The sequence below is a fragment of the Apodemus sylvaticus genome, chromosome 5 (genome assembly GCF_947179515.1).
Source record: "Apodemus sylvaticus chromosome 5, mApoSyl1.1, whole genome shotgun sequence".
NCBI lineage: Eukaryota > Metazoa > Chordata > Mammalia > Rodentia > Muridae > Apodemus > Apodemus sylvaticus.
The window spans coordinates 103,413,471-103,441,254 of record NC_067476.1 but is presented as its reverse complement, the minus strand read 5'-3'; the positions used below and the strand labels follow the sequence as shown (position 1 = coordinate 103,441,254).

Below are 27,784 nucleotides of genomic sequence, written 5' to 3'. Positions count from 1 at the left end.
TGAAACCATGCTATATATTTAGTGACTTATCTAGTTTATAGCCAATGTATATAATAAGTTTATCACTTCAGCCTATAAGTCTCCTAACTGAATTTTTGCTCTGGAGTCATTCCCAGATGGTTGCCCCCCCCCCAACCTTCTCAAAACATTGAACTCCATGTAATTAGCCCACTTTCTTTTGTTGGAGGGAAGGGACTTTTTGTGATAGGATCTTACTCTACATATCTCAGACTCACCTTGAATTTAGAGTCTTAGACTATTTTTTTTTTAAGATTTATTTATTTGTTTCATGTATGTGAGTACACTGTCGCTGTCTTCAGACACACCAGAAGAGGGCCATCGATTCCTCATTACAGATGGTTGTAAGCCACCATGTGGTTGCTGGGAATTGAACTCAGGACCTCTGGAAGAGCAGTCAGTGTTCTTAACCACTGAGCCATCTCTCCAGCCCCTGCCTTAGACTCTTGAGTGCTGAGTTACAGACATAAATCATCATGCTTTTATTTTTATTGTTTTAAGTAGTCTCTGAAATGACACTTTTGTTTAAATGACATTTTCATATATATTTTATTTTGGGTTGATCTGCACAAATATAATTGCTTACCCGCCATCACCCTGTCTCTCCTGCTTCCATTTCTATCCTCCTACCCCCAGGATTCTTCCTTCTACCTTCTGATTACAGGTTTCTAGCCACTGCCTTAGAGCCTCCATTTTCCATCTTTCATGGGCTTTCTTCTGTTTTCCTGGCCTCTACACATACTCAGTCATACATAAACATACATGTAAGCATTTAAGACCAGCATCCACCTATGAGAGAACATGTAGTATTTGTTTTTCTGACAGATTACCTCAATATTTTCCAGATTCATCTATTTTCCTACAAATTTAATAATTTATTTTTCTTTATGGAGGAATAAAATTCCACTGTGTATAAATGTACACACACACTATATCATGTTTTCATTATTCATTCATCTGTTGATGTGTATCTAGGCTGATTCCATTTCCTTGCTGTTGTAAATAGAGCAGCAATATGCATGTATATGCAAATAGAATATATGCCCTGAAGTGGTTTAGCTTAGTCATATGGGAGTTCTATTTTTAGATTTTTGCAAAACCTCCACACTTATTTCCATAGTGGCTGGATCAGTTTGCATTTACATCCTATCAGCAGTGAGTAAGGAGTACTGCTCCCTCACAAACTCTCCAGCACTTATTGTCATTTGTTTTCTGACTGGGGTGTGATGGTGGTTTAAGAGGAGCTTAATTTGCCTTTCCTGGTGGCTAAGCATGCTGAACACTTTAAAATATATACAGTAGCCATTTGTATATATTCTTGTGAAGATCATCTCATTCATTGTCAGGTGATTTTTTTTTTTTGTCTTGTTTTTGTTTTTTGTGAGTTTGAAAAGGCTAGTCTAGAACTCCTATGTAGATGAGGCTGGCCTTGAACTTGTGGAGACCTGCCTGTTTTTGACTCCAGAGCATTGGGATTAAAGGCATGTGCCAATCCATCTGCCTATTGTCCGTTTTTAGAAAAGCTTTTGTGTGTGTAGTCAGTGAGTAACTGCTGAAGAAAGTATTGAATCTGTCGAGCTGGAATTATAGGTAGCTTTGAGCTGGTGGGATTCAAACTGATTTTCTGGAAGAGCAGCAAGCACTTTTTAATTGCTGAGCAGTTTGGTTTGTTTGGGGTTTTTTTGTTGTTGGTTTTTTTTTTTGTTTTGTTTATTGTTTTTTTAAATTTTGCAGTTCTTTACATAGTATAGATACCAATTCCTTGTCTGAAGTAGAACTGGCAAAGATTTCCTCCAATTCCATAGGCTCTTTGTTCATTCTGTTGGTTTTGTTTGTGGTATAGATTTCATGCAATCCTTTTTGTCAATTTTGTGGCTGTTTGTTGTGCCATTGTGCTTCTCTTGAGAAAATTCTTGCTTATACCTTTATCCTGAATTCTCTGAAGAGTGTCAGCATTTCAGATTTTAAATTTTTTTAATCAATTACTTTTTGTGGGGGGTGTTGGGGAGCTATTGTGTGTGTGTGTGTGTGTGTGTGTGTGTGTGTGTGTGTGAGAGAGAGAGAGAGAGAGAGAGAGAGAGAGAGAGAGAGAAGGGGGGGAGACAGATAGACAGACAGACACTGGTCTCATTCCATTCTTCTGCAGGTTATTATCCAGTTTTGCCTGCACCATCTATCAAACAAGGTTTTTTCCTCCCAGTATTTATTTTTATAGAGGTAAAGTCAGGGGTGCACAGCTGTGGTGGTAGATCTCTGGATCTCTGGATCTCTGCTCCATTGCCCTCATGTCCTTTTAGTGCTCGGTGTCTTTGTGACTACAGCTCTGCCGTATAGTTTGAGGTCAAGAAATGTATATTCTCTTATTTTAGGTTTGTTTGGCTGGGATTAAGATACTCAGCTGCGAAAGAAATTTTAACACCATTTGCAGTATCAGACATGGAACCTAGACTCTACCACTGGCCTGTTAACCTAATTTTTGCTGAATTCAGTTTAACTTTCAGGCCCTGTGTATTCTTTCTTCTAATAAGAACTTTTTATTTGGCAGGTATAATTCTTTTCCCATGCACTTTTTATGTTATGCTTGTTCGCTCTTCTGTGTATTTACTTACCTACTGTCTCAGGTGTCTGTTGCTGTGATCAAACATTAAGACCAAGAGCTACTTAGGGAGGATAGGTTTATTTGCTTACATTTCACATCACAGTCCATCATCAGCACAGGAACTCTAAGCAGGAACTGAAGCAGAAGCATGCATGCACTACTTACCTGCTTGGACTTCATGACTTCCTCAGCCTGCTTTCTCTTTCTTTCTTTCTTTCTTTCTTTCTTTCTTTCTTTCTTTCTTTCTTTCTTTCTTTCTTTCTTTCTTTCTTTCTTTCTTTCTTTCTTTCTGCTGTTTGTTTTTCTTTCTTTTCTTTTTTCTCAAGACAGGATTTCTCTGTGTAGCCCTAGCTGTCCTCTGAAGACCAGCCTGGCTTCCAATTCAGAGATCTGCCTGCCTCCGCCTCCTATGTTCTGGGATTAAAGCGTGCACACACACTCAGCTAGCTGCAACATGCATTTTTTCAATGTCAGCTGCTAAATTAGGTTTACTATGTACAAGACATACCAGTCTATCATTCAATAGCATGCTTTTCTTTCCAAGGTTTTCTATCTTCAGAGATGTCTCACTTTGTGATTTCTTTATTGTTTCTACTTCCATTTTTAGATCCTGGATAGTTTTGCTCAGTTCCTTCACTTGTTTGTGTTTTCCTGAAATTCTTTAAGGGACTGTCGTGTTTCCTCTTTAAGGGCTTCTACCCGTTGACCCATGTTCTCCTGTATTTCTTTTCTTTCTTTCTTTCTTTTTTGTTTTTTTCAAGACAGGGTTTCTCTGTATAGCCCTGGCTGTCCTGGAACTCACTCTGTAGACCAAGCTGACCTCGAACTCAGAAATCCGCCTGCCTCTGCCTCCCAAGTGCTAGGATTAAAGGCGTGTGCCACCACCGCCCCACCTTCTCCTGTATTTCTTTAAGGGATTTTTATGTTTCCTCTTTAAGGGCTTCTACCTGTTGACCCATGTTCTCTTGTATTTCTTTAAGGGAGTTATTTATGTCCTTGAAGTCCTCTATCAGCATCATGAGATGTGATTTTAAATCCAGCTCTTGCTTTTCTGATGTGATGGGGTATCCAGGATTTGCTGTTGTAGGAGAACTGGGTACTGATGGTGCCATGTTGCCTTGGTTTCTGTTGGTAGAGATCTTGTGTTTGCCTTTGGCTATCTACCTATCTCTGATGTTAGCTGGTCTTGCTGTCTCTGGCTGTGGCTTCTCTGTCCTGCAAGCCTGTGTATCTGTACTCCTGGGATTCCTGTTCTCTCAAATGTCCTGCATACAACTGGTTCTCCAGGAAGTATCAGGAGATGAGGTCTTCCCTGTGGCAGACCTAGCAAGGGTCAAATGCCCTGTGTGCTGCTGGGTCTCTAGAAAGTATCAGGAGATGGGGCCTTCCCTATAGCAGAACTGGCAGGGGGTCTACCACAGCAGAAGGAACTGGGCAGGCAGCGATGAAGGAGTAGCATGCTTTTCTTTTTTAACTTTTTATTAATTCTTTGTGAGTTTCATATTATGCACCCTAGTCGCACTCATCTCCCTATCCCCTCATACCTTTGCCCTTAAAACCTCCCCTCAAAATAGAACACACATACACAAACAAAAAAGCCAAAGCACAGAAAACATCTCATTCTGGAAGCTGTAGTATGTCTCAGTGTGTATATCCCTCTGAATATCGCTCTGTCTTCACTTGCAAATGTTCGTTGCAGTGAGTCACTGGTTTGGTTTGAGATCTACTGGGCCTCCTCCCAGTTATCATGTTGTTGTCCCGTGTCATGGAGATCCTGCAGCTTTGGATCAGTTGGATTGGCCTTTTCACATGTCTCAACTGTTGCAGATGATATGGATTTTGGGGTGGGCCAATTCAAAGCTGTGGATCTGGTCAGCCCATTGGCTCTCTTATCTGAGCTGCCAGGGTGAGCTCTTCAGCATTGTATCCTCAGTAGGAGGCAGGGTCTGTTCTCCAGTTCACCTGTACTCACACCTCCAGAGCCAGCTCCACTGTGCTACCCAGGCAAGGCACAGGGCCACTCTCCAAGTACTGCAGTCTGGTAGGGCCTGTGCTAGCTCTCCTATTCCCACACTCTCAGGACCGGCTCACCCATGCATTTGCCATCAGGTCCAGCTCCACTGTTGTCCTGGGGTGGTCCAGGACTATCTCTCTCAACTACCATTGGTGGTGAGTGAGGAGAAGGAAGGCATCACCCCTGTACCCAAGCCATCTTACAACAGATAAATGGCTGGGCCAGCTGTCTTGTGCTCTTGCTCTCAGGGCTGGCTTACCTGCATGCCCTTGACCAGGACCAGCTCTATTATTCTGCCCAGGTGAGGTACAGGGCCAGCTTTCCCAAGGCTGCTGCTGGTGAGAGGTGGGGCAAGCTCTCCAGAGTCTGGCTCCTAATGAGGGGCAGGGCCAGTTCTGTATAGCCCCTGGACATCCATCTGATTCCTGGTTGCTGCCTTTACCAGGGGGTGTCCCCATGTTCTCTAGTAGTAATATGAGACACTGGACACTGACCCCTGCTGCTGCATAGCCACAGATCTAGACATGGCCCTCAGCTGCAGCTGGAAATGGGACCTCATCATAGCCCCAGGTGGCAGGGCTGGTCACTCACAACAGGCTACTTCTCTCACCCCTTGGGTCTCTAGTTGTATCTACCTTTCTTCATGATGCTCAAACTATCCACCTTTCTCTCTCTCCCATCTGACTACCACATACTTGCATATTGTGCTTGTTCCTAGTGCAGGCTGGCCCTGCGGCTGTCCAGTCCCTGGGTGACATCCTAGGTCTCCATTGTATGGCATGGCTGCAAATAGGTGACTACAGCCTGCCTATGCAATGCCTAGGAGAACAGGTCTGTGGTTGGCAGGTCTCTGTCTTCCTCCTCCCAGGCTGCTCTGGGTGGTGGTAATTGAGGCTGTCTGTCTATGGCCCACCCTTGCTGTGGGGCAGAGGGCAGAACTGTGGGTCCCCCCTCCCCAGCAGCTCTGTGTGTGTCTTCCTCCTCCCTCACTGCCTAGATTTTATTTTTATTTTTTGTTTTTTGTGAGTCCTAGGCATAAAACAGCTTTGGCCACCAAGCCAGGCATCAAGCTAGGATGAACAAAGGACCGCCATCTGCTCTGCCCCTGACCTATATAAGAACACCACCACCACCAAGGTGTCTCTGTCATTGCCAGAGGGGGCTACATGCATTTTTTTTTTAATCCTAACAGCTTGGTTTTAAAGTTTATGTACAGAGAATCATCATTAATTTTTTGTTTAGGTTTCTTTTTTTTTTTTTTTTTGTATTTGTTCTATCTGAAAGAGCACTTTGTAAATTATAATTTAACTTTTCTTATTGTTAATGAGGGCAATGCTGTGTATTATATTTCTTTTCATTCTGCATTCATTACAAATTATTGAAAGAGAGTGTTGGTTTTCATAAAGCTACTTAGGTTTTTGGTTTTTGTTTTCAAGACAGGGTTTCTCTCTAGCTCTGGCTCTCTTGGAACTTGTTCTGTAGACCAGGCTAGCCTCAAACTCAGAGATCTGTTTGCCTCTCTCTCTAAAGTGCAGGGATTAAAGAGGTACGCCACTGAGCTTGGTCTGGCTAGAACTTCGTAGTTTTATTCAACTATATAGGAAGTGAAAGACATTTCACTTATAAATGTTTACTGGAAGGCTGTTCTTTGTTGGTATTCTCTATAGTGGGGATACAAACATGAGGGCTGGGAATGTAGCACAGTATTAGAGCATGTGCCTAGTGTGTATATTGTACATGCCTACTCTCTCTGTATCTATTCACTATTAGTACTTGAAGTTCTAGCTAGAGCAATAATACAACAAAAGGAGATCAAGGGGAAACAAATTGGAAAAGAGGAAGTCAAGGTATCATTATATGTGGATGATATGATAATACACATAAGTGACCCCAAAAATTCTACCAGAGAACTTCTACCGTGGCTGGATGTAAAACTAACTCAAACAAATCAGTAGCCTTCTTTTATATAAATGATAAATGGTCTGAGAAAGAAAATAGGGAAACAATACCCTTTACTGTAGTTAACGATAATATAAAATAACTTGGTATAACTCTAACCAAACAAGGGAAAGATCTGTATGATAAGAACTTCAAGTCTCTCAAGAAAGAAATCAAAGAAGACCTCAGAAGACAGAAAGATCTCCCATGCTCATGGATTGGTAGGATTAATATAGTAAAAATGGCCATCCTACCAAAAGCAATATACAGATTCAATGGAATCCCCATCAGAATTCCAGCACAATTCTTTACAGACATGGAAAGAGCAATTCTCAGTTTCATATGGAAAAACAAAAAACCCAGGATAGCAAAAATAATTCTTAACAATAACAGAACTTCTGGGGAAATCACCATCCTTGACCTCAAGTTGTACTATAGAGCAATAGTGATAAAAACCTCATGTTATTGGTACAAAGACAGACAGGTAGAACAATGGAAAAGAATTGAAGACCTAGAAATAAACCCACAGACTTATGGATACTTGATCTTTGATAAAGAAGCCAAAAACACACAGTGAAAAAAAAAAAAAAAAGAAAGCATCTTTAATAAATGATGCTAGTCTAACTGGAGGTCTGTATGTAGGAGAGTAAAAATAGATCCATATTTATCACCTTGTACAAAGTTTAAGTCCAAGTGGGTCAAGGACCTTAAGATCAAACCAGATACACTGAACTGAATAGAAGAGAAAGTGGGAAAGAGCCTCAAACTCAATGGCACAGGGGGAGATTTCCTAAACAGAACTCCAGTGGCTCATGCTCTAAGATCAACAATTGATAAATGGGACCTCATGAAACTGAAAAGCCTCTGTAAGGCAAAAGACACAGTCACTAGGACAAATCTGCAACCTACAGATTTGGTAAAAATCTTCACTAACCCCACATCTGATAGACGGCTAATATCCAAAATATATAAAGAACTCAAGAAGCTAGCCTCCCAAAACCCAAATAACCCAATTAAAAAACGGGGTACAGAGCTAAACAGAGAATTTACAACAGAGGAATTTCAAATGGCCGAGAAGCACTTAAATGTTCAAAATCCTTAGTCATAGAGAAATGCAAATCAAAACAACCCTGAGATTTCACCTTACACCAATCAAAGCGATTAAGTTAAAAAAGTCAGCACATGCTGGTGAGAATGTAGAGAAAGAGGAACATTATTGCTAGTGGAATTACAAACTGGTACAACCACTCTGGAAATCAATCTTGTGGTTCCTCAGAAAATTGGAAATAATATCTACCCAAGATCCCAGCTGTACCATTCTTGGGCATATGTTCAAAAGATGCCCCACCATGCCACAGGGGCACATGTTCCACTATGTTCATAGTGGCCTTGTTTGTGATAGCCAGAAGCTGTTAACAACCTAGATGCCTCTCAAACAAAGAATGGATACAGAAAATGTGGTTCATCTACACAATGGAATACTATTCAGCTGTTAAGAACAAGGTCATCAGGCCGGGTGGTGGTAGTGTACGACTTTAATCCCAGCACTTGGGAGGCAGAGGCAGGTGGATTTCTGAGTTTGAGGCCAGTCTGGTCTACAGAGTGAGTTCCAGGACAGCCAGGGCTACACAGAGAAACTCTGTCTTGAAAAACCAAAATAAATAAATAAATAAATAAATAAATAAATAAATAAATAAATAAATAAATAAATAAATAAGAAAGAAAAGAAAAAAAAAAGAAAAAAGAACGAGGACATCATGAGTTTTGTAGGCAAATGGGTGGAACTAGAAAATATCCTGAGTGAAAAATATCAATCCAAAAGGATATGCATGGTATGTACTCACTAATAAGTGGATATTAGCCAAGAAGTGCAGATTACCTAGGATACAATCCTCAGAAGGTTAACAAGCGGAAGGGCCCAAGTGAGGATGCTTCAATCCCACTTAGAAGGGGGAAGAAAATAATCTTGGGAGGCAGAGAGAGGGAGGGATCTGGGTGGGAGAAGGAAGAGGAAGGGGAACATGATCATGCATTGGTGAGGGTGGCAGGGTAAGGGCGCAACAGGAGGGAAGCCCAGAGGGCCAGCAAAATGAATGGAAATAAGCAGCCTTTGAGGGGTGGGAGGTAAGGGGACCCTCTAGAAAGTACCAAAGCCCTGGGAGGTGAGAGACTCTCAGGACTCAATTGAAGTAAGTTTTTAATCTTACAATGAATCTAAACCTAGCTTTCTATTGCATAGATGGATTCCCTGACCCATCATTCTATGTTTGCCTTTCCTTGCCTCTGTTTATATAACTATTATTTATTAATGTTCTTTTATGGGATATTAATTATAGTATATATATAAATACATGTAGTTTTAAGATAGTTGCAAACCTAATTGTTTAAAAACATGTCAGCATCTCAGAAGCCTGTTCCCAATCTCATGTATCTCCTTTACTCCAAAGGTGTCCAGTTTTTGTGATAATCATGTCTTTGCTTTTCTTTTTAAAACTCCTGCCTATATTTGCATCTTCTTTAACATAGGTTAAGTTTATTTCTTCTTGAACTTTATATTGAAAGACTCATGTGAATTCTCTTGCCTTGTTTTCAAGCATTAGAGACTTACTCGAAGTGTTCTGAAAATAAAATAATAATAACAATATTTTTTGTTTTGGTTTTTGGGGTTTTTTTTTTTTGGTTTTTTTTGTTTGTTTGCTTGGGGTTTTTTTTGTTGTTTTGTTTTGTTTTTTTTTTCGAGACAGGGTTTCTCTGTGTAGCCCTGGCTGTCCTGGAACTCACTCTGTAGACCAGGCTGACCTCGAACTCAAAAATCTGCCTGCCTTTACCTCCCAAGTGTTGGGATTACAGGCGTGCACCACTACTGCCCAGCTTGTTTTTTTTTTTTTTTCATTTATATTCTAATTTAGTCTTTGTGACAAATAAAATAATTCACCTTCCAAGATACTCACATTCTAATCCATGAATCCTATAAATAAGATGCCTTGGGCAACAGAAGGGATTTTGCAGGTGTGATTAAATTTAAACCTTTAAAGCCTTTGACCAGGGAGGATTGGTTTGACTGTCAAGGTGAGTCTAGTGTAATTACTGGGTCTTCATAAAGGAAATCAACTATGGAGTTCAGGCACCTTCTAGAAGCTGGAAAGGAGAAGAATTTTCCCATAGAGTCTCTAGAGGGAACTTCCACAGTGGACATCTGGATTTGTGACATCCAGCTCTGTAAGATTATGAACTTGGGTCATTTTTGCAGCTTCCTTGGGGCACTAGTAGGAAACTAACAAGACTGTTTACCATATGAATATGTTAGAGCTTATCTGCTCTCTCTGTGCTGTCCATTTAGATTATTGTGGATAGCGTGATTATGAATTATTCCATATCCATGTTAGTGACCAAGAGTTTTTCTGAGATACATACATACCTAAGAAAGGAGCTAGGATGTCCCAGAGGAGCACACCTTGAGTCATCTACAACAGAGCTATCGCAGGTGTACGACAACAGTATGCAAGAGCCTACACAGTTTCCTGTTGTTTCTCTGGAGTTGGACATAATGGTGCACACCTATAATCCCAACACTTAGGAGGCTCAGGAGGAAGAATCACTGTGAGTTCAAGGTCAGCCTGAGCTATAATAAGGTACTTCACTGAGGAGAGACTTTGGAGGGAGGTGAATATGTGAAAAATATAATAAATATGTATGAAAATATCATAATGAAACTCATTTTGTTCAATTAAAATGTGCTAATAAAAAGAAACATCCCCCCCCAAAAGCCTTTAGTGCCAGCTGAAATAATGCCTCCATCCTTTATTTTATGAAAGGGTACTCAAAATGTCTTTCAGGTGATATCACACTTGGAAAGTAATTTATACTTTAATAATACTAGATGGCATTGGTTTGTTTCTATCCCACTCCCCCTTTCTTTTCTTGTTTCTTTTAGATAGGGTCTCGTGTGTATCACTGGCAGGCCTGTGATCCACCTGCTTCTGCTTCCTGAATGCTTGGATTATAGGTGTGTGTCATCATACCTGACTTTATTTTCTTTTGACTAATGAGTTTTTCTACAAATTTGTATAGCAAAAGTATAACAATGTAAATGCTATAATTCAGGTTGTAAGCAAAATGTAAAACAATAATTTTCTTCTAATGACATTTTTGTAGAAATTTGATAAATAGTAGTTATTTAATAAGTTCCATACAAGCAAAATTGGTTCTTTTGATAAGTAGTCTGTCAATACAGAGACTGTTTTGTAGATATTGTATTTGTAAATGAGACTATGACTGTTCTATAATTGAAGAAATTTTGCAAAGTGACATATTTATTACATGGGACTACTATTTATTGAGCACAGTGAGCATGTCAAGTTTTGTTAGAAGTAAATACTATATGCATCATTTATTAGCACTTTAAATCCTTAGATACCATTGTTAGCCTATTTAAAGGCAAATTTGTAGATTATACTGTGAGGGTACAATGATCTCAGAGGTAATGGAAAAAACAACCAATTCCTGTTTTTAATAGATAAGAAAATGAAGCACAGAGAAATAAAACCCATAATCTAAGTAGTCCATCCGACTTTAACCTCTGTGTCTTGGAAGTCTCTAGAGTTAGAGGACAATAGATTCACTGCAGTGTTATGCTAATTTCTCAACTAAAACTTTTTGTATTCGTTCATTTTCTTGTTCTCTGACTCATGATGTCAGGGTTTACTTACTGTCTTAGTCAGGGTTTCTATTCCTGCACAAACATCATGACCAAGAAGGAAGTTGGGGAGGAAAAGGTTTATTGAGCTTACACTTCCACGTTGCAGTTCATCACAAAAGGAGGTCAGGACTGGAACTCAAGCAGGTCAGGAAGCAGGAGCTGATGCAGAGGCCATGGAGGGATGTTTCTTACTGGCTTGCTTCCCCTGGCTTGCTCAGCCTGCTCTCTTCTGGAACCCAAGAGCACCAGCCCAAAGGTGGAACCACCCACAAGGGGCCCTCACCACTTGATCACTAATTGAGAAAATGCCCCACAACTGGATCTCATGGAGGCACTTCCCCAACTGAAACTCCTTTCTCTGTGATAACTCCAACCTGTGTCAAGTTGACACACAAAACTAGCCAGTACATTTACTGTGGTGGACTAAATAGGTTTGGCTCCAAGAGACTCCTGTTTGAGTACTTGGCACATAGGGAATGACACCATTAGTAGGTGTGGCCTTGTTAAAGAAAGTGTGTCACTATTGAAGAGGGCTTTGAGGTCCTATAATCTCAGGTCTTGTCAGTATGTCACAGTCTCCTTCTACTATGAGATGTAGAACTCTCATATACTCTAGCACCACTCCTAACAAAGACACTCACTAATTTGCTATTCCTCCCCCCGCCCCCCGCCAGTCATTTGCTATTTAACAAGTGTTTCAAATGATTTTTTTTTAAATCACTTGTTCTTTCACATTTACAAGTTGATCTTCATTTAGCATGTTCCATTCCTATTTGATTCTCTTTGGGTCTGTTTTGTCAACACATCTAGATTTAGTATCACCGTCAGAATTTATTACCACGAGATTTACTCCCTACTTTAGGTCATTAAGACTATTGCCAGAGCTGGAGGTGATGGCACACACCTTTAATCCCAGCACTCAGGAAGCAGATGGATCTCTGTGAGTTCCAGGACAGCCAGGGCTATGGAGAGGGGTAGGGGTGGGGAAGATGAGAGGAGAGGGGAGGGGGGAGGAGGAGGGAGAGAGAGAGAGAGACTGCTTAAAAAAAAAACAAAAAAACAAAAGGATAATTGCCTGGAAGGAAATTATTCAATAATTCTCTTGAAGAAAATAGTATTATTGCTCTGACATATTTTTATGGTATTAGTATTGATAAAAAATAAGTACAGCAATGTTATTTTAATTGTTTTTATAGCATGTTACATAGAGTTTCAGTTATCTGTGATACAGAATTGAAAAGGAACCTGCAGTTGTTCACTTTGGGAAGCTATTGCCTCATATACTTGAAGCCTGCCAAATAGTTACCTGTTGCTGGAGATGAGTCTGATTTTGTACTCCAGGCCCCTTCCAGATCCAGGACCTGGGATTTTAAAACATCTCTCAGTGCCCTCAGTGCCTATTCGTCAGCATTTTGGGTATAAGAGTTGGTTTGGTCATCAGGGTTGGTTATAGGCAGTTGTCAGGGTAGACTTCAGCCATCACTGGGTAAAAGAGGGGAAGGATTTAAGTTTGCTCTGATGGTGATGGGAGGTTCTGTGACTTGAGAGTTATTAGACTTGACTTACTGGACAGTTCCTTGCTAGCTATTGATACCTGTTATTCCTGGAACTATGTAATATTCTAGAAGCTGCTTTTGTTTTTTGCCAGGTGGTCCTTTCCATGGAGAAATAGGATAGATGCTTCATGGTAGCAAGCAAACAGGGCAAGATATAGAGGAATTATCTTTTGCTGTCTTTTTGGTTTTTCTATTTTTGTTTTTGTATTTTAATTAGAGGCAAGAAACTAGATCCAGCTCAACATCAAGGGAGGAAAATGATCAATAGCAGGAGATTGAGGTAATTGGGAGATATTTTAGAAGTATCTTTATTACTGAGTGGTGGTGGTAGAGGTGGTAGTGGACATCTCTGATCCCAGCACTCCAGAGGCAAAGACAGGCAGATCTCAAAGTCCAAGGCCAGTCTGCAGACTGGTGCACAGAGTGAGTTCCAGAACAGCCAAGGCTACACATAGGAAAACCCTGTTTCAAAAAAAAATTAATTTTTTTCGTGTGCGTGTGTGTGTGTGTGTGTGTGTGTGTGTTGGCTTCAAACTCATTTTGAAGGTATGGATGACCTTGACCTGATTCATTGCCTCTGCCTTCCAAGTTCAGGGATTTAGGGTGTGTACCACCACTCCCTACTTAAACTTTATTTTTTGTTGTGGTAAAATATACATAATATTTGCCTTCTTAAACATTTTGAAGAAAATAGTTCTATGCTAAGTATGTTTGTTAATTAACTTTATCTCAAACTGGATCTTTTTTTCTCCCCCAGAACTGTAGAACCGGTAAGATCAAGTGCCTATTGAAAGAGACTCACTCTTGGCTAAGAAAAGAAGTAGGAAATAGGTTGGTATTGTTTATACTTAGGAATGAAAAGGATTGCTAGAAACTGATGTTAAAGTTTTAAAAGTATGTGGGGGTGGTATGTGCATTCCTGCATGCGTGTGTGTTGTGTGCATGCCACTGCTCTTGTATGGAGGTCAGAGGACAAATCGCAGGAGACGGTTTTCTCTCCCATCCTGTGGATCCCAGGAACCAAACTCAAGTCAGTAGGCTTGGCTGTCACTACAGAGCTAACTTGCTGGCTCAAAGGTCAGGTTGGTTTATTGACCTAGAGCTGATGTATTTTGGAAAACCTATATGGTCTTCATTACCTCAAGTTCTTTTTACTTTCCTTTATTTGATGCCAAAAAAGGGAAATTAGGTCCCCTGGAGCTAGAATTATGATCATTGTTAGCTGCCATTCACATGCTAGGAAATGAAACACACACACACACACATACACACTTACACACTCTCACTCCTGTAACCTGGGCTAGCTCTGGACTTGATATGTAGCTGAGGGTGGCCTTTGTCTGGCTTAGTAGATTTGAGTAGCTATGATAGACTATATGGCCAGTGAAGGCTAAAATATCTGCTTTCTGGCCCTTTACTGAAAACTTTCCTTACCGTTATGAAGAATCATTCCATTGCCTTTTGGCTTAACTTCCTTTTTTCCCCTTCTCTCATCCTTTTAAAAGCAATTTTAATTAATTAATTAATTAGTTAATTAATTAGTGTAATTTTACACAAAGGCAGCATATCATACCCTTTTTTTTTATTTTGCTTTTTTCTCTTAACAATATTTGCATTAAGAAGACAGCTCAATTGGTAAAGTACTCGCATCTCAAGCACAGGATCCTTATTTAATAACCAAAACCTGAATAAAAATGCTGGGCATGGTGATTCTTTCCTTTAACCCCACTACTGCGAAGTCAAGGTTGTCCAGGGCTTGCTGGCCAACCAGTCCAGCCTAGTCAGTGAGCTCTAGATCACTGAGACTCTGTCTCATAGGTGATGTTTCTGAGTGTCTTAGGGTTGCTATTGCTGTAATAGAACACCATGACCAAAGAAACATGGGGACGGATGAATGGACGGAAGGGTTTACTCAGCTTATTGTTTCCTCATCACAGTTCATCATCAAAGGAAGGCAGGACAGGAACTCAAGCAGGACAGGAACCTGGAGGCAGGAGCTGATGCAGAGGCCATGAAGGAATATACTGCTTACCATCTTGCTTCCCATGGCTAGCTCTGCCAGCTTTCTTATAGAACCCAGGACCATCAGCCCAGGGATGGCTCCACCCACAATGGGCTGGGTCCTCCCCAATCAATAAATTAAGAAAATCCCTAACAGACTTGCTTACTGCTGGATTTTATGGAGGCATTTTTCTATTTGAGGCTCTCTCCTCTTTGATGACTCTAAGTTTGTGTCCGGTTGACATAAAACTAGGCAGCGCACTGAGGATGACCAGGGTGGATTTCTGGCTTCCACACATGCACTATGTTAAAAAGTCACATTGATATTTTTCTCTTCTATTTGTGGGATATGTTATATTTTCCATGTCTATTAGGCTGTATTTTTTTTTTTTTTTGCTCTTTGTTTTCCACAGATCTGCTGTTCTTTTGCTGTTTTTCTTTTTAAAATTGATTGTTTCAGTGATTGTCACAGTCTTTTTCTGCGCACATTAATTAATTCCTATGCATTTGAAGTGCATTTTATAAGATACAGGTGATATTTTTCAGAAGCTAAAGGTGTTGGCTGCCAATCTTGACAACTTGTTTAGTCTCTAGAACCTGTATGGTAAAAGAACAGAACTGACTCTTGTAAGCTGTCCTCTGACCTCTACGTTCGCATGTACCAGAAATGTACCAGTACATGCATACGTGCATGTGCACATGAAAAATGAGTGGATGTATTTAACAAAATATTTAATGTTATTAGCTTTAATGATATTCAATTGTATGCTAAACCCTTTAAACTGTAAGCTGTTGCTGGGTCTGGTAGCAGATGCTATGATACATACAGTTAATTGGAAGACTGAGCAGAAGAATCACAAATTCAAAGCCATCTTGGGTTACAGAGTGAGTTTGTAGGAACCTGAAAAATTTGAGCCTGTCTTAAAAAATAAAAAGGCTAAGGATATAGCTTAGTGATAAGCCCCTGCCAAATTTGCTCAGGGCCCTAGGATCAAAACTGTAAAGTGTTGTAAATTGGCTAACATGCCTTTTTCTCTGGTAATGTGTGTACTCAGGAAAATGGTCCTTCTAGATCAACTGCTCTTTGACCCTCATGCTTACGCTGCTAATTTATTTATGTAAATATATGCACTATGTCTTTGTGATGGCCTTCTGTACTGGAAAGACTATGTGAATTACAGTTTTTGGAACGTAGTTGTAGAGAATCCCCTATCCTTGTGAGGAAGCAACATGGTAATGTATAGAATCAGTAGAAGTCTTGAGGCTAGAATATTACCTGTGTTAATTAGCTCTGCTGCTTCTGTCCTTTTTGTCTTAGGTTAAATGGAATCCACCCTTGGGAGCTAGATGCTTGTGTAGCTGTTTTCCCTCATCAGTGTTTTGCAATGAGTGGAGGAGGAGAGCAGCCAGATATCCTCAGTGTTGGAATCCTGGTCAAAGAACGATGGAAAGTGGTAAGTATAGAATGAAGAAAGGGAAAAGAGAGGTGGGAGAAGGGTGGAAGGTTAACAAGCATGTGGGGTAATAATAAGTTTTAGTAGTCTAATAAAAAGTAATATTTTAAAGGAGTAATACCTATGTTGCTTATATGCAAAAAGCAGGTATTTTGACTTTTATTCCTATGATTGTTGTGTTCATACTCTAATTCTTAGACTTGTTTCATAAGTTCCAAATTTTCCTGACATACTGTAGCTAATATTATAAATAAAAGTGTATTTGAGGAAAAAACAAATTTGAAAGTACAGTGAACTGCCTTTTCTTTTTTTCTTCCTCGACATGTTCATAATTAGACTTAGGCAACACAGGTTCTGGTTAATGTTTAATCTTGTTTCTCCTCCTAGAATATTTTTAATTGTTCTTACATCATTATGTATCTTTAAAAGAAAATGATTTATTTTTTTAATGTAACCATCTACAGAGTTTTTGCCTTTGTGTAATACAAGGAATTAGAAACAAGTCTTTGCATAATCTAGGCAATTCTACCAATGAGACACAACCCTAGAATTTTTTTTAATGGATGTTTTGTGAACTTTCACTAATAGGCCTATAATGTGTTATTATATATCTTTTTGTGACATATGTATTGATATTCATTACTTAGGTCTAGTACTTCATTAGAGATAGCAAATCACTGATATTCTATTAACAAGTATATAGCTGGTTGGTGGTGGCGCACACCTGTAGTCCTAGCACTTGGGAGGCAAAGGCAGGCGAATTTCTGAGTTCGAGGCCAGCCTGGTCTACAAAGTGAGTCCCAGGACAGCCAGGGCTACACAGAGAAACCCTGTCTCAAAAAAAAAAAAAAAAAAAACCAACAACAACAAAAAAAAAACCCAAGTATATAAAGACTGTCATTCACTAGTTGATTACTTAGGGATACAGTTTACTTAAGAAAGCAAAATAAATGATTATATTTTCCTTAGTTTTCTAATATCCAAATGACCACTAAGATTTTTTCTGTTTATGTTCACTGAATTGTGAGTGCTGGGAATGCATTGTGGTTGGTAGAATGCTTACCTAGCAATGAGGCTCTGGATTAGATTCCAGCACTACATAATTGTGTGGTATAGTTGGATGTCAAGGCAGGGTCAAATTCAAGGCCAGCCTGGGATGGTTACTTTGTCTTAGTAACCTTAGTTACTCAGTCTTAGGCACCTTTGAAGTGGGGAAAGGGAAGAGAAGAGACACAGAGAGAGTGGTAGAAAAAGAAGAAAAAAAATGTGAATTTATCCCAGAGTTGCCTACTATCTTATACCTGTAGTCCCAGTACTGAGGAGGCTGAAGCAAGAGGATCATTCATGGGTTGAGGCTAGCCTGGACTATTGGTATGTCCTTGGTCATCCTGGGCTATAGAGTGAAATCAGCTTACAAGGGAGCTGGTGCTGGAGAGATGACTCAGTGGATAACAGCACTTGTTGCTTTTACAGAGGACCCAGATTCAGTTTCCAACACCAACATAGTGGCTCACAACTATTTATAACTCCAGTTCCAGAGATCCAATACTATCTGCTATCTTCTGACCTTTGAGGGCATCAGATGCTCACATGGTGCACATAAACACATGCAGACAAAACACTCATACACGTAAAATATAAAAATAAATCTAAAAGTAAATAGAGTGAAACGAGTCAGCTAATAAAGGCAGTTTCCTCCAGACCAGAGTATCTGAGTTTCATTTCAGCTTCCCACATGGTGGAAAGAGAGAACTGACTCCCATACTGTCTTTTGACTACGACACATTGCATGCATGTGTGAACGAACATACACAGACACACTATTTAATGTGTTTTGTTCTTTGTAGTTGTTCTTACAGACTTTCAGATTATTTTCATCTAATTAAGGGGACACCCATTAAGAAGCCTCTGTCTTAGTTACTTTTCTGTTCCCATGATAAATAAAACATGGTGGTTGGAACAACTGATGTGCTTCCATGATGTGTTGGAAGCACACATCTTGATGTGATTTGCAAGCAAGAGGCAGAGAGTAGCACACTGGGGATGGAATGAGTCTTTTGAAACCTCAAAGCCCACTCCCAGTGATGTACCTCCTTCAGGCTACACCTGAAGGCTATACCTCCTAATTCTTCCCAAATACTTCTACCCACTAGGTAACAGATATTCAAATCTGTGAGCCTATGGGGAAATTTTCATTCAGCCCATCACATTCCACTCCCTGGCTACCATAGGCTTGTGGCCTTATATTATGCAAAAATACACTTAGTCCAATTCAAAAGTCCCCATAGTGTCTCATAGTCTCCACACCATTTTAAAATTTAATGTCTTGAGTTTCTTCTGAGAGACTCACGGCACTCTCTTAGCTATAACATCCTGTAAATTCAAAAAGCAAATTATATATTTATAATATACAGTGACACAGAATATATTTTACCATTCCAAGAGCTGAGGGCTCATGTCTTAAAATTGGGAATGATGCCATACTTTTTTGAAGCCTCAGAGCCTGCCCCTGTGGCACACCTTCAGCAAGACCATACCTAGTAATCCTTCCCAAACATTTATACCAACTGGAGATCAAGTATTCAAATATATGAGCCTGTAGGGGCCTTCTCATTCAAACCACCACAGATTCTAACAGACCTTTAATTTTGTTTTATTTTATGTCAATGTTTGCTTTTTTGGACTAAGATTTCACTGTGTAGCCCAGCTGGCTTTTAGCTTAGTCCTGCTGCCTCAGCTTCAGCCTTCCACAGTCTGGAGTTGTAGGAAGCACTGCCTTCCTAACAATTCTCTAGTGTTGGGGTGGAGCCCATCAAGGCAACCCTGGCTAGGCAACATAGATAAATACTCTTGCCTCTCCCTAACAGCCTTTAATGGCTTTCTTGTCCTACACCTGGAATATATCCTCTCACTGACTACTTGTTTAAAGAACCTATTTTTTTTTGTTTTGAATAATTACATCTTTATTTTTTTCAGTCTTTTGTGAACTAAAGTTAAGTTTTATATGTTTGAACTCTTAGTGTTTCCTTTAATCTATTAATAGATTAGAGACTCTTTGTGGTATAGTTGGAAAAGAAAATCTGTTAGTGGCTTTAAAATATTTTTATTACATTATATTTACTTGTGTGTATGTGTAGGGAGTTAGTTATGACCATGCACCTGTGGAGGTTCAGAGAACATCTTGTGGGACTCAGTTCTCTCTTTCCAGTTTGGGATCCAGACGTTGAACAGATCCTCAGACTTAGCAACAGGTGCCTTTACCCAGTAACCATTCCTGCTGGCCCTGTAGCAACTTTTTTTTTTTGTAGTGCTGGGATTTGAACCCAGGGCCTCAAAGTATTGGAAAGTATATCTTCTAACACTGAGTTAGATTCATTGTCACCCTTTTTTTCTAATAAAAAAAAGTTACCTATTAGCGAGATCAGTAAATTTTTCTTGACCCAATATAAAAAAAAGAATCATTTCATTATCATGAATGAAGACTCTCACAGTTGGTAATTGTTAATAAAAGTCAGGTATATCATTTTGATGAGAGCAGTATATTAAGTACTGTGATAAAAATTGATTATAAATAGAAAGCTTGATGAGGTGACACTGACTAGTCATATCAGCACTGAGGAACCTGGGGAAGGAGTATTCTGAGTTCAAGACCAGCCTGAGCCAGGTATGGTGGTACATGCCTTTAATCCCAGCACTGGGAAGCAAAACAGGCAGATCTCAGTGAGTTAGAGGCCAGCCTGGTCTGTATCATCCGGAGCTCCAGGACAGCTAGGGCTATATATAGAGATCCTGTCTCAAACAAACAAACAAACAAACAAATGACTAGCCTGAGTTACATAGTGAGACCCTTTCAACAAACAAACAAACAAGCCACACACCCCCAAGATTAGAAATGTTCTAATGCCTTGAATTTGCTAGTACTTTCATTTTTCCAATCTGATAGTTCATTTTCTAGGAAATCTGCTGTATGTATGACTTCCAAAGATATAAACACATGTTCTAAGCTCGATATATGCTTTTTTAGAGATAGGAAATAGAAGCTAACAAGCTGGTTTAGGGCTCTCTTCAGAACAGAGTCCTAGACAAGAAGTCCTCTACCATTGAATTGTATCCCCAGACTCTTACTTCTTGACCAAGGGAGTGTCAAGGTTACATTTCCTTGTTCACTAAGAAAAGTCTTCTGTACCTCACTTTAAAGAAGAGGAGGATGAGAGATAATGTAGTCGATATCTCTGATGTATGTGCCCTCAGCATACTGTATTACCTGAGTTAGTTTATGTCTCAGAACAAATGAAGATATCTTAGAGCTTTGTAAAGGTTAAACAAACTATTATTCTACTATTGTTCAAATGACATTGATAGGAATAGACCCAACATAGATTTATTTAAAGAAATCCTGTCATTTACTTAAAGTTCTTTTGTGTCATCAAATAATAAACTATCAATCAAAATTACAAAAACCTCTCCTTAGTGCTTATTATGATGTTTTGTTTGTTTGCTTTGAAGCAGTCTTATGTTGTCCTATTTGTCTCTTGAATACCTGGGCTTAGATGATCCTCCCAGCCTCATCTTTGAGTGCAGCTTAGTTTTAAGTTTACATTTGGTTTTATTTCATGGACAACATACAAAGAATCACAAGTAGCAGCTGGAGCCCCCACAAGGAATGGCACATTGGACTGTATAGTTCTGGAACCTGGTTCCATTCTGTTCTCCCTCTGTAGTTCCTTATCTTACTCCCCTCTCACCACCAAATTTTAAATAACTGTGGTTTGAGCATGCAAAGCAAACACTGTAATTAAGCTCTAATTATATAGTTAGGACTTTGCTAAGCACTATGAAAAGAAATGTTAAGTAGCCTTTCTTTGAAGAAGCCTTCTGTGTAGTGAGGCAGGGCATTGGCAGTGGAGAGTTCAGTAAACATGAAGCAGGATGTGCTACACATTTCCATACTCCTCACGCTTAGGAGGTGCAAGCAGGAGTATCAGGAGTTCAAGATCACTGTTTGAGGCCAACCAACCAATTCTTAACCCCAGCTTAAGAAAACAAAACCTCCAATAATGGTGATGAATGCCTTTTTAGCCAGCTTGGTCTACATAGTTCCTAAACAGCCAAGGCTATAATAATAAAAATCTTGTCTCCAAAACAAAACCAATTTACTCAACATGATTTAAGAAACAGTGATAATTCAAGGTATGGCTTGATAAATTTGCTAATTAAAAAGATAAACAAATAATTTTCAGAAATTCAGATGATAAATTGGCCTAAAGGGTATGTACTTCAGTTGTGTAGTACACAGAACTATGGGTGTGATCCTTTGTACCACAGGAAGAAAGGGACAGAGGGGTAGAGCATAGACACAGTACTCAGTGAAAATGCTATTGGAGAAGTAGGGCATGACAGGAGCATGAGCCTCTTGGAAGGTTTAGGATCTTAGGCCTCATGCCTTTGGTAATAATTTCATATATTACATCACATTTTAAAGGTTTGCTTATATTATAAGACGACATGGCTTTAGGAAGTGTAAGGCTGGTTTCTTGGCACATCTTGTTTATCACTCACTTGCATATCGCTTGTGTGTTATTCACCTCAGAATTTCAGAGCCCTCTGCAGGTCTGTGCTTAGATGTCAGAGCCTATTTATGATACTCCAGTATTCTGATGTTCTCCAATTAAGCTAACATTTAAGGTGTGGATGGAAGCATTATATTGGTTACAGCTTATTTTGAAGTGTAGATGAATAGCAGTGTTCTCTAAGAGATTGTAGAACTTGTCTTTGCTTATGTGGATCTTGTTAGTACTGCTACAGAGATGTGAGTGAAACATTGAGGGCTGGCTGTTCATCCCATTCTTCAACCTCCTCTTTCCCTTAGACTAGATTGATTCTATATAAAATTTTAAACGCCAAAAAGATTTCATTGTTTAAAAGGCTGCAAATGACTACTTTAGATTAAAATAATCTAGCTATTGAATGGTATTTGTAGGAATTGATTCTTTCAAATACTGTGCTTTTTTTGACAGTCTTGATGCTAGTTATGGATCTTTAATAATTATTTATAACTGGAATAATTTCATTGCTTTCTGTAGACAAATCTGTAGGAAAGTGTTAATATTATCTTCTGCCAATTGTGCTCTCCTTGATGTATAAATGACTTAGCAATATTGAAATCATTTATCGTAAAGTAGGAATAGGGTAAAATTACATGTTTTCTACGTGTAAAAGATGAATTGGCTTCCAGATAGAATCTTTGCATAATTTTGAGTGTGTTTTTGTTTTGTTTTCTATGCAGTTAAGAAAGATTGGGGGTGGGGGCTTTGGAGAAATTTACGATGCCTTGGACATGCTCACCAGGGAGAATGTGGCACTGAAGGTGGAGTCAGCTCAGCAGCCAAAGCAGGTTCTGAAGATGGAGGTTGCTGTGTTGAAGAAACTGCAAGGTACGTTGCTTTGAATGATGTGCAGTGAAGTTTTGGATGATAGTTTATAAGTGTTTTTTAATGTTCCCTGGTTACATTCTCCATACTAATGGACTACTCTGGTGTTAGCTAGTTATAAACCCTGCTGAGTAAACCAGGCGCCTGTAATCCCAGCACTCTGGGAGGCAGAGGCAGGTGGATTTCTGAGTTCGAGGCCAGCCTGGTGAGTGAGTGTTCCAGGACAGCCAGGGCTATACAGAGAAACCCTGTCTCGAAAAAAACCAAAAAAAAAAGCAACAACAACAACAACAACAAAACCAAAAAAAAAAAAAATCAAAACAAAAAAACCCCACTGAGTATGTTTGTGTTGAAGGCTTTATTATATAATAGAAATGTGTGATTGCTAGAGTAATTGGGCTTTGGAAATTTCTTTTTACGATTAGGATCACCCTACTGTTCTAGAAAGTGCTGTGGTAACATTTGCATCTTCCTTTGAACCTATCATAAAAACCTCTGAGACATTTTTGCACTTGCCTTTGTATGTTAAACAATCGTGAAATCGCATTATGGAAGCTGTCTTCAAATCATACTGCAGGGTGGATTAAAAATGATAAGTAAGGCTAGTTTTTTACTCATTAACTAGTTTCAGAGCGTAGCTCATTGTTTTTGAAGTTCATCTTACTACTCAGGTACCTATATTTTTACTATTAAGGACAAATCATTTTTTCTGATGTCAACCTGGTAGTCATGCAAAACCCTGAATTTGTTGCTAATGTCTTGTCATCTCTGTGATCTGTGTTTAATGGTACACTGTTGTATCACTAATATCAAAGTTACATAAGGCTGATGACCATTTCTCTTTGTTCTAAGATTTCCAGTTGTCTGAGTTTCTTTACTGGTTGTTTAATCATAAAGCTTTCAAATTCATCTTTAGCTCAAATTTAGCTTTCCCAAGGCAGGAAAATCATAGATCACTCAGCCCCCATTGCCACTACCAAAAAAACCAAAGACTCAGAAAAGGAAAAACAGAGAAAAGGATGACTCTTTCATGTTTCAGCCCCATCCCTCCCCCTTTCCTCCCCAGTTGTTCTCAACTCAGTGTAGGAGCCCCACATCTGTGCTCCTGGACTGCCTTTTCCAGGGCCATACAGAGCCTGAGGATTGTCTGTCTGAGTCCATAGTCTCCTCTGGTCCTGGCATGGTCCTGTGAGACAGGAGACACCGCCACAGCTTCTTCAGGACTTCTGGCTACTTTGACCTTGATTTGGTGATACACTGTTGTGATAAAGTTTAAAGATTAGTTTAATAGATTTTAAGGGTAAAACTGTCACTGGAGCTTGTTTTATGAGAAACTGTTAGGCATTTGTGTTCTTCATTTTATCATTTAAAGTTACTGCCTAAAGTGGTTTTTTTATGAGCTTATACCTATATGAAGCCTATTCCTTAGACCCCCTTACTTTCCACAAATGAATAGGTTTTTAATCTTCTAGTCTGTATTTCAGTGACAAGGGTCAAGGCCTACCTAATGTAAGCCTTCTGCAGTGCTTATGCTTCACAGCTTTGTTTGTTTGTTTGTTTGTTTGTTTGTTTTTCTCGAGACAGGGTTTCTCTGTGTAGCCCTGGCTGTCCTGGAACTCACCCTATAGACCAGGCTGGCCTCAAACTCAGAAATCCTCCTGCCCTATGCCTCCCAAGTGCTGTGATTAAAGACATGCACCACCACTGTCAGACCACAACTTCTTTTTGAGAACATTTTTGTAGAGATTTGCTTTGCTAGTGGCATGACGTGGCATGGAATGGCTCCAGTATATAAGACTAGTCTCCTATGTCCCAAACTGGCCTTGATCTATGTAGCCAAGGATGGTTTTGAACCTCTGATCTTTTTGTTTCCCACCTCCTAAGTGATGGGATTACGGATGAGTACTATACCTGGCTGACATGGCAAAAAGGCAGCTTCTCTGGGTAGAGCTGACAGCAGCATTAATTTACAGACACAAACAGTTGTTTACAGGGAACATTGACTGACACATCATGCACTTTTAGTAAAACAACAAAAATAGCTTCCCCGCTAAGACTTTAGCCACAGGTTTTTGACCTAGCTCACAGTACCGGATGTGAAATCCTTCCTGTGGAGTGGATTTTAAATCCAATCTAAAGTGGTTTGTTAGTCATATAACACTGTTCTGTATTATTTTATTTACTTATTTATTTATTTATTTATTTTTAAAAAACAAAACAAGGTTTCTGTGTGTAAACCCTGGTTTTCCTGGACTTGCTTTATAGACCAGGCTGGCCTTGAAATTCGAGATCTGCTGCTTCTGTTACCCTAGTGCTGCAATTAAAGGCATGCACGATCACACATGCCCAGCTTGGCACAGCTTGTTTTTTGTTTTGTTTTTTGTGTTTTGGTGTTGGATTCCTTGGGACAGGAGTTATAGACAGTTGTTTGCTGCCATTTGGGCATGACGAATTGAACCCAGGTTCTCTAGAAGAGCAGTCAGTGCTCTTAACCAATGAGCCATATCTCTAGCCCCACAATTCTTAATAAAATGATTATAAAAAGGAACCCTCATAGCAAACTTGCCACTGTTGTATCCGTGACCTCAGCTTGCCTGGCCAGTCGGTATTACTGCACAGGGTTCACAGCACAGGAAGACTGTCGAGGACAATTGTCTTCTAGCAGCCAGCATAGTTGCTTCTAGCACTGTAAAGGCTAGCTAACAGGGAGGAGGCTTTGCAGCCCAGTTCCAGCCTGATTTCTGTATGTCTTGTATCCAGAGCTAATGACATCTTTGGCTTTAAGGGCTTGCCATCTGGTTCTAGTAGGCAGCTACCAATAGTGGCAATAACTTTTACTATTTGGAGGGGAGGGGTTCAGGAGCCTCCTTGACCGGCAACTTGTCCAGAAGTGGCCTTTCTTGGCACTGGGGTTTTTATTTAATGATCCATGGTTTCTGGGAACATCTTTATCCACTTAGCACAGGATAGGCACCTCCATTGAAATTCCTTAAAATTTTTAAAAAGATTTATTATCTGTGAGTATGAATATTTGTGCTTGCATGTGCGTGTGCATGTGTATTAGTAGTCACAGAGGATAGAAGGCATTGGATCTCCTGAACTGGAGTTCTAAGTAGTTGTGAGCTCCCTTATGCCAGCACAGGGAACTGAATTCTAGTCTGCTACAAGAGCAACAAGCTCTCAACTATCTTCAGTCTCATTAAATTGTGTGTGTGTGTGTGTGTGTGTGTGTGTTATTAGCTCATTAAGGATCAGATTTCCTTGAGGCTTTTTCAGGTATTTCAGTTGACTACCATCCCCTGCTCTCTCTCCTCCCTCATCTCCCTTCATCTTCTCTCCACTTAACCCTTCCCACCCTAGGATTCCTCTTCTGTTTTTACTCCTATCAAATACATTTTACTTATTCCCCTACAGAGAGAATCTCTAGAATCAATCCTCTTGATGGACCCCTTTCTAATTTTCTTGGGTTCTGTAAGTACTTGCTCTCACATAAGTGTTCATATTAGGGAAGCTAGGCTTTATATATGAGCAAGATTATATATATAGTGTTTTTCTTTCTGAACCTGAAATATTCCATTCAAAATACTGTTTTCTAGTTCCATTCATTTGTCTTCAGATTTCATGATTGCAGCTCAATATATGCCATTGTGTATACATACTCCATTTTCATTATCCATTCCTCACTTGATGAACACTGGTTCCATTTCCTTGGAGTTGTGATATGAACAGTAGAAAACAAGACTGAGAAAGTGTCTTGGTGGGATATAACATCATTTGGGTATGCCAGGAGTAGAATAGCTCGGCCATAAAAAAGTGTGCCTATTTTACTTTGTTGAGAAACTTCCACAGCAATTTTCATAATGGCTGAACAAGTTTGTGTTGTGACCTACAGTGAATAAGAGTTAGCCCTCCTCACACTTCTCACAACCTCATCAGCAATTTTGCCATTTATTTTCATGAAGGAAAACACTTCTCCATCAAAAACTAGGTGGCCCTAGCTGTGTGGATTTATAGCTAAATCCTCTAATGTACTTTTGTGTGTGTGTGTGTGTGTGTGTGTGTGTGTGTGTCTGTGTGTGTGTTTATTTTGGCTAATATTATGCTGTTATTACTGTTTTTGTAGTATAATTTGAAATCAAGTATAGTGATGCTTCCAGTATTAATTCTTTATACTTAGAAGAATTGCTTGGGTATCTAGTTCATGTGTGTGTTCATATAGGATTTTTTTTTAATTTTTTTATATTATGTGCTTTAAAGACAAAGTCTGTATATATAACATTTGTTACACATGTGTCCTTGAACACAGAGGTACACCTATCTGCCTCCGAATGCCTGAAAATAATTATTTTTCCTTTTATTTTTGAGATTATATATTTCTCTCCTCTCTCTTTTTCCCTCCAAACTCTTCCATATACTCCTCATTGCTTTCTTTCAAATTCACAGCCTCTCTCCTTTAATGCAAATATGTATATGTATTACATATATTCCCAGATATATTGCTCAGTCTATATAATGTTACTCATATATATGTTTTTGGGGCTGATCATTTGGTATTGGACAACCAGTTGGTGTGTGCTTTCCTGGGAAGAATTATTTCTCAAACTCTCAGCATTCCTAGGTTGCCTGTACTTATTTGTGTAGGACTGAGGCCTTGTGTCCTTTCTCTCCGCCCCACTCCCAACATGTCTAATATGCCTTTGTTTTCCTTGATCATCTCTTGTTTAGGCAGTCACATTAGTGAGACTTTATGGTGGTAGCTTCTGGAATTACCGAAAGACAAAATACCACAGTAAGATCCTGTGGCTCTTAGAATCTTTCTGCCTCTTCTTCCACAACGTTCCCCGAGCTTTAAATACAAGAGTGATTTGTGGATATATTCATTGGGTATAAGTTACAATTCTGAATTTGATGGGTTGTAGTTTTATGTCATGGTCTCTATGTTGCAAAGACAAGTTTCCTTCATAAGGGCTTGACAATAAATTTTAAGAAATTTTTTTTCTCTTTCTGTGAAGAAAGAAATTCACCAGGATTTTAATAGTGATTACTTTAATCTGTAGATTGCTTTTGGTAAGAC

The 27,784-nt window shown here is 39.4% G+C and overlaps 1 protein-coding gene and 1 non-coding gene across 3 annotated transcripts in view; one reads left to right on the top strand and one right to left on the bottom strand.

The window, feature by feature from the left end:
* Window positions 1–27,784, top strand: part of Ttbk2 (tau tubulin kinase 2) — a 111,689-nt gene that overhangs the window by 10,239 nt on the left and 73,666 nt on the right. Inside the window, exons 2-4 of one of the 2 annotated variants that reach the window (XM_052183318.1) lie at window positions 13,582–13,655; window positions 16,144–16,279; window positions 22,566–22,713. In XM_052183318.1, the coding sequence (XP_052039278.1) occupies window positions 16,211–16,279; window positions 22,566–22,713 (217 nt within the window). In that variant the 5' untranslated portion in view covers window positions 13,582–13,655; window positions 16,144–16,210. The remainder of the gene's footprint in view (window positions 1–13,581; window positions 13,656–16,143; window positions 16,280–22,565; window positions 22,714–27,784) is intronic. The other variant, XM_052183319.1, reaches the window with a different exon arrangement.
* LOC127686529 (small nucleolar RNA SNORA48) lies at window positions 5,652–5,792 on the bottom strand. The gene has a single exon (XR_007978150.1). It is a non-coding gene; the product is annotated as a small nucleolar RNA SNORA48 (small nucleolar RNA).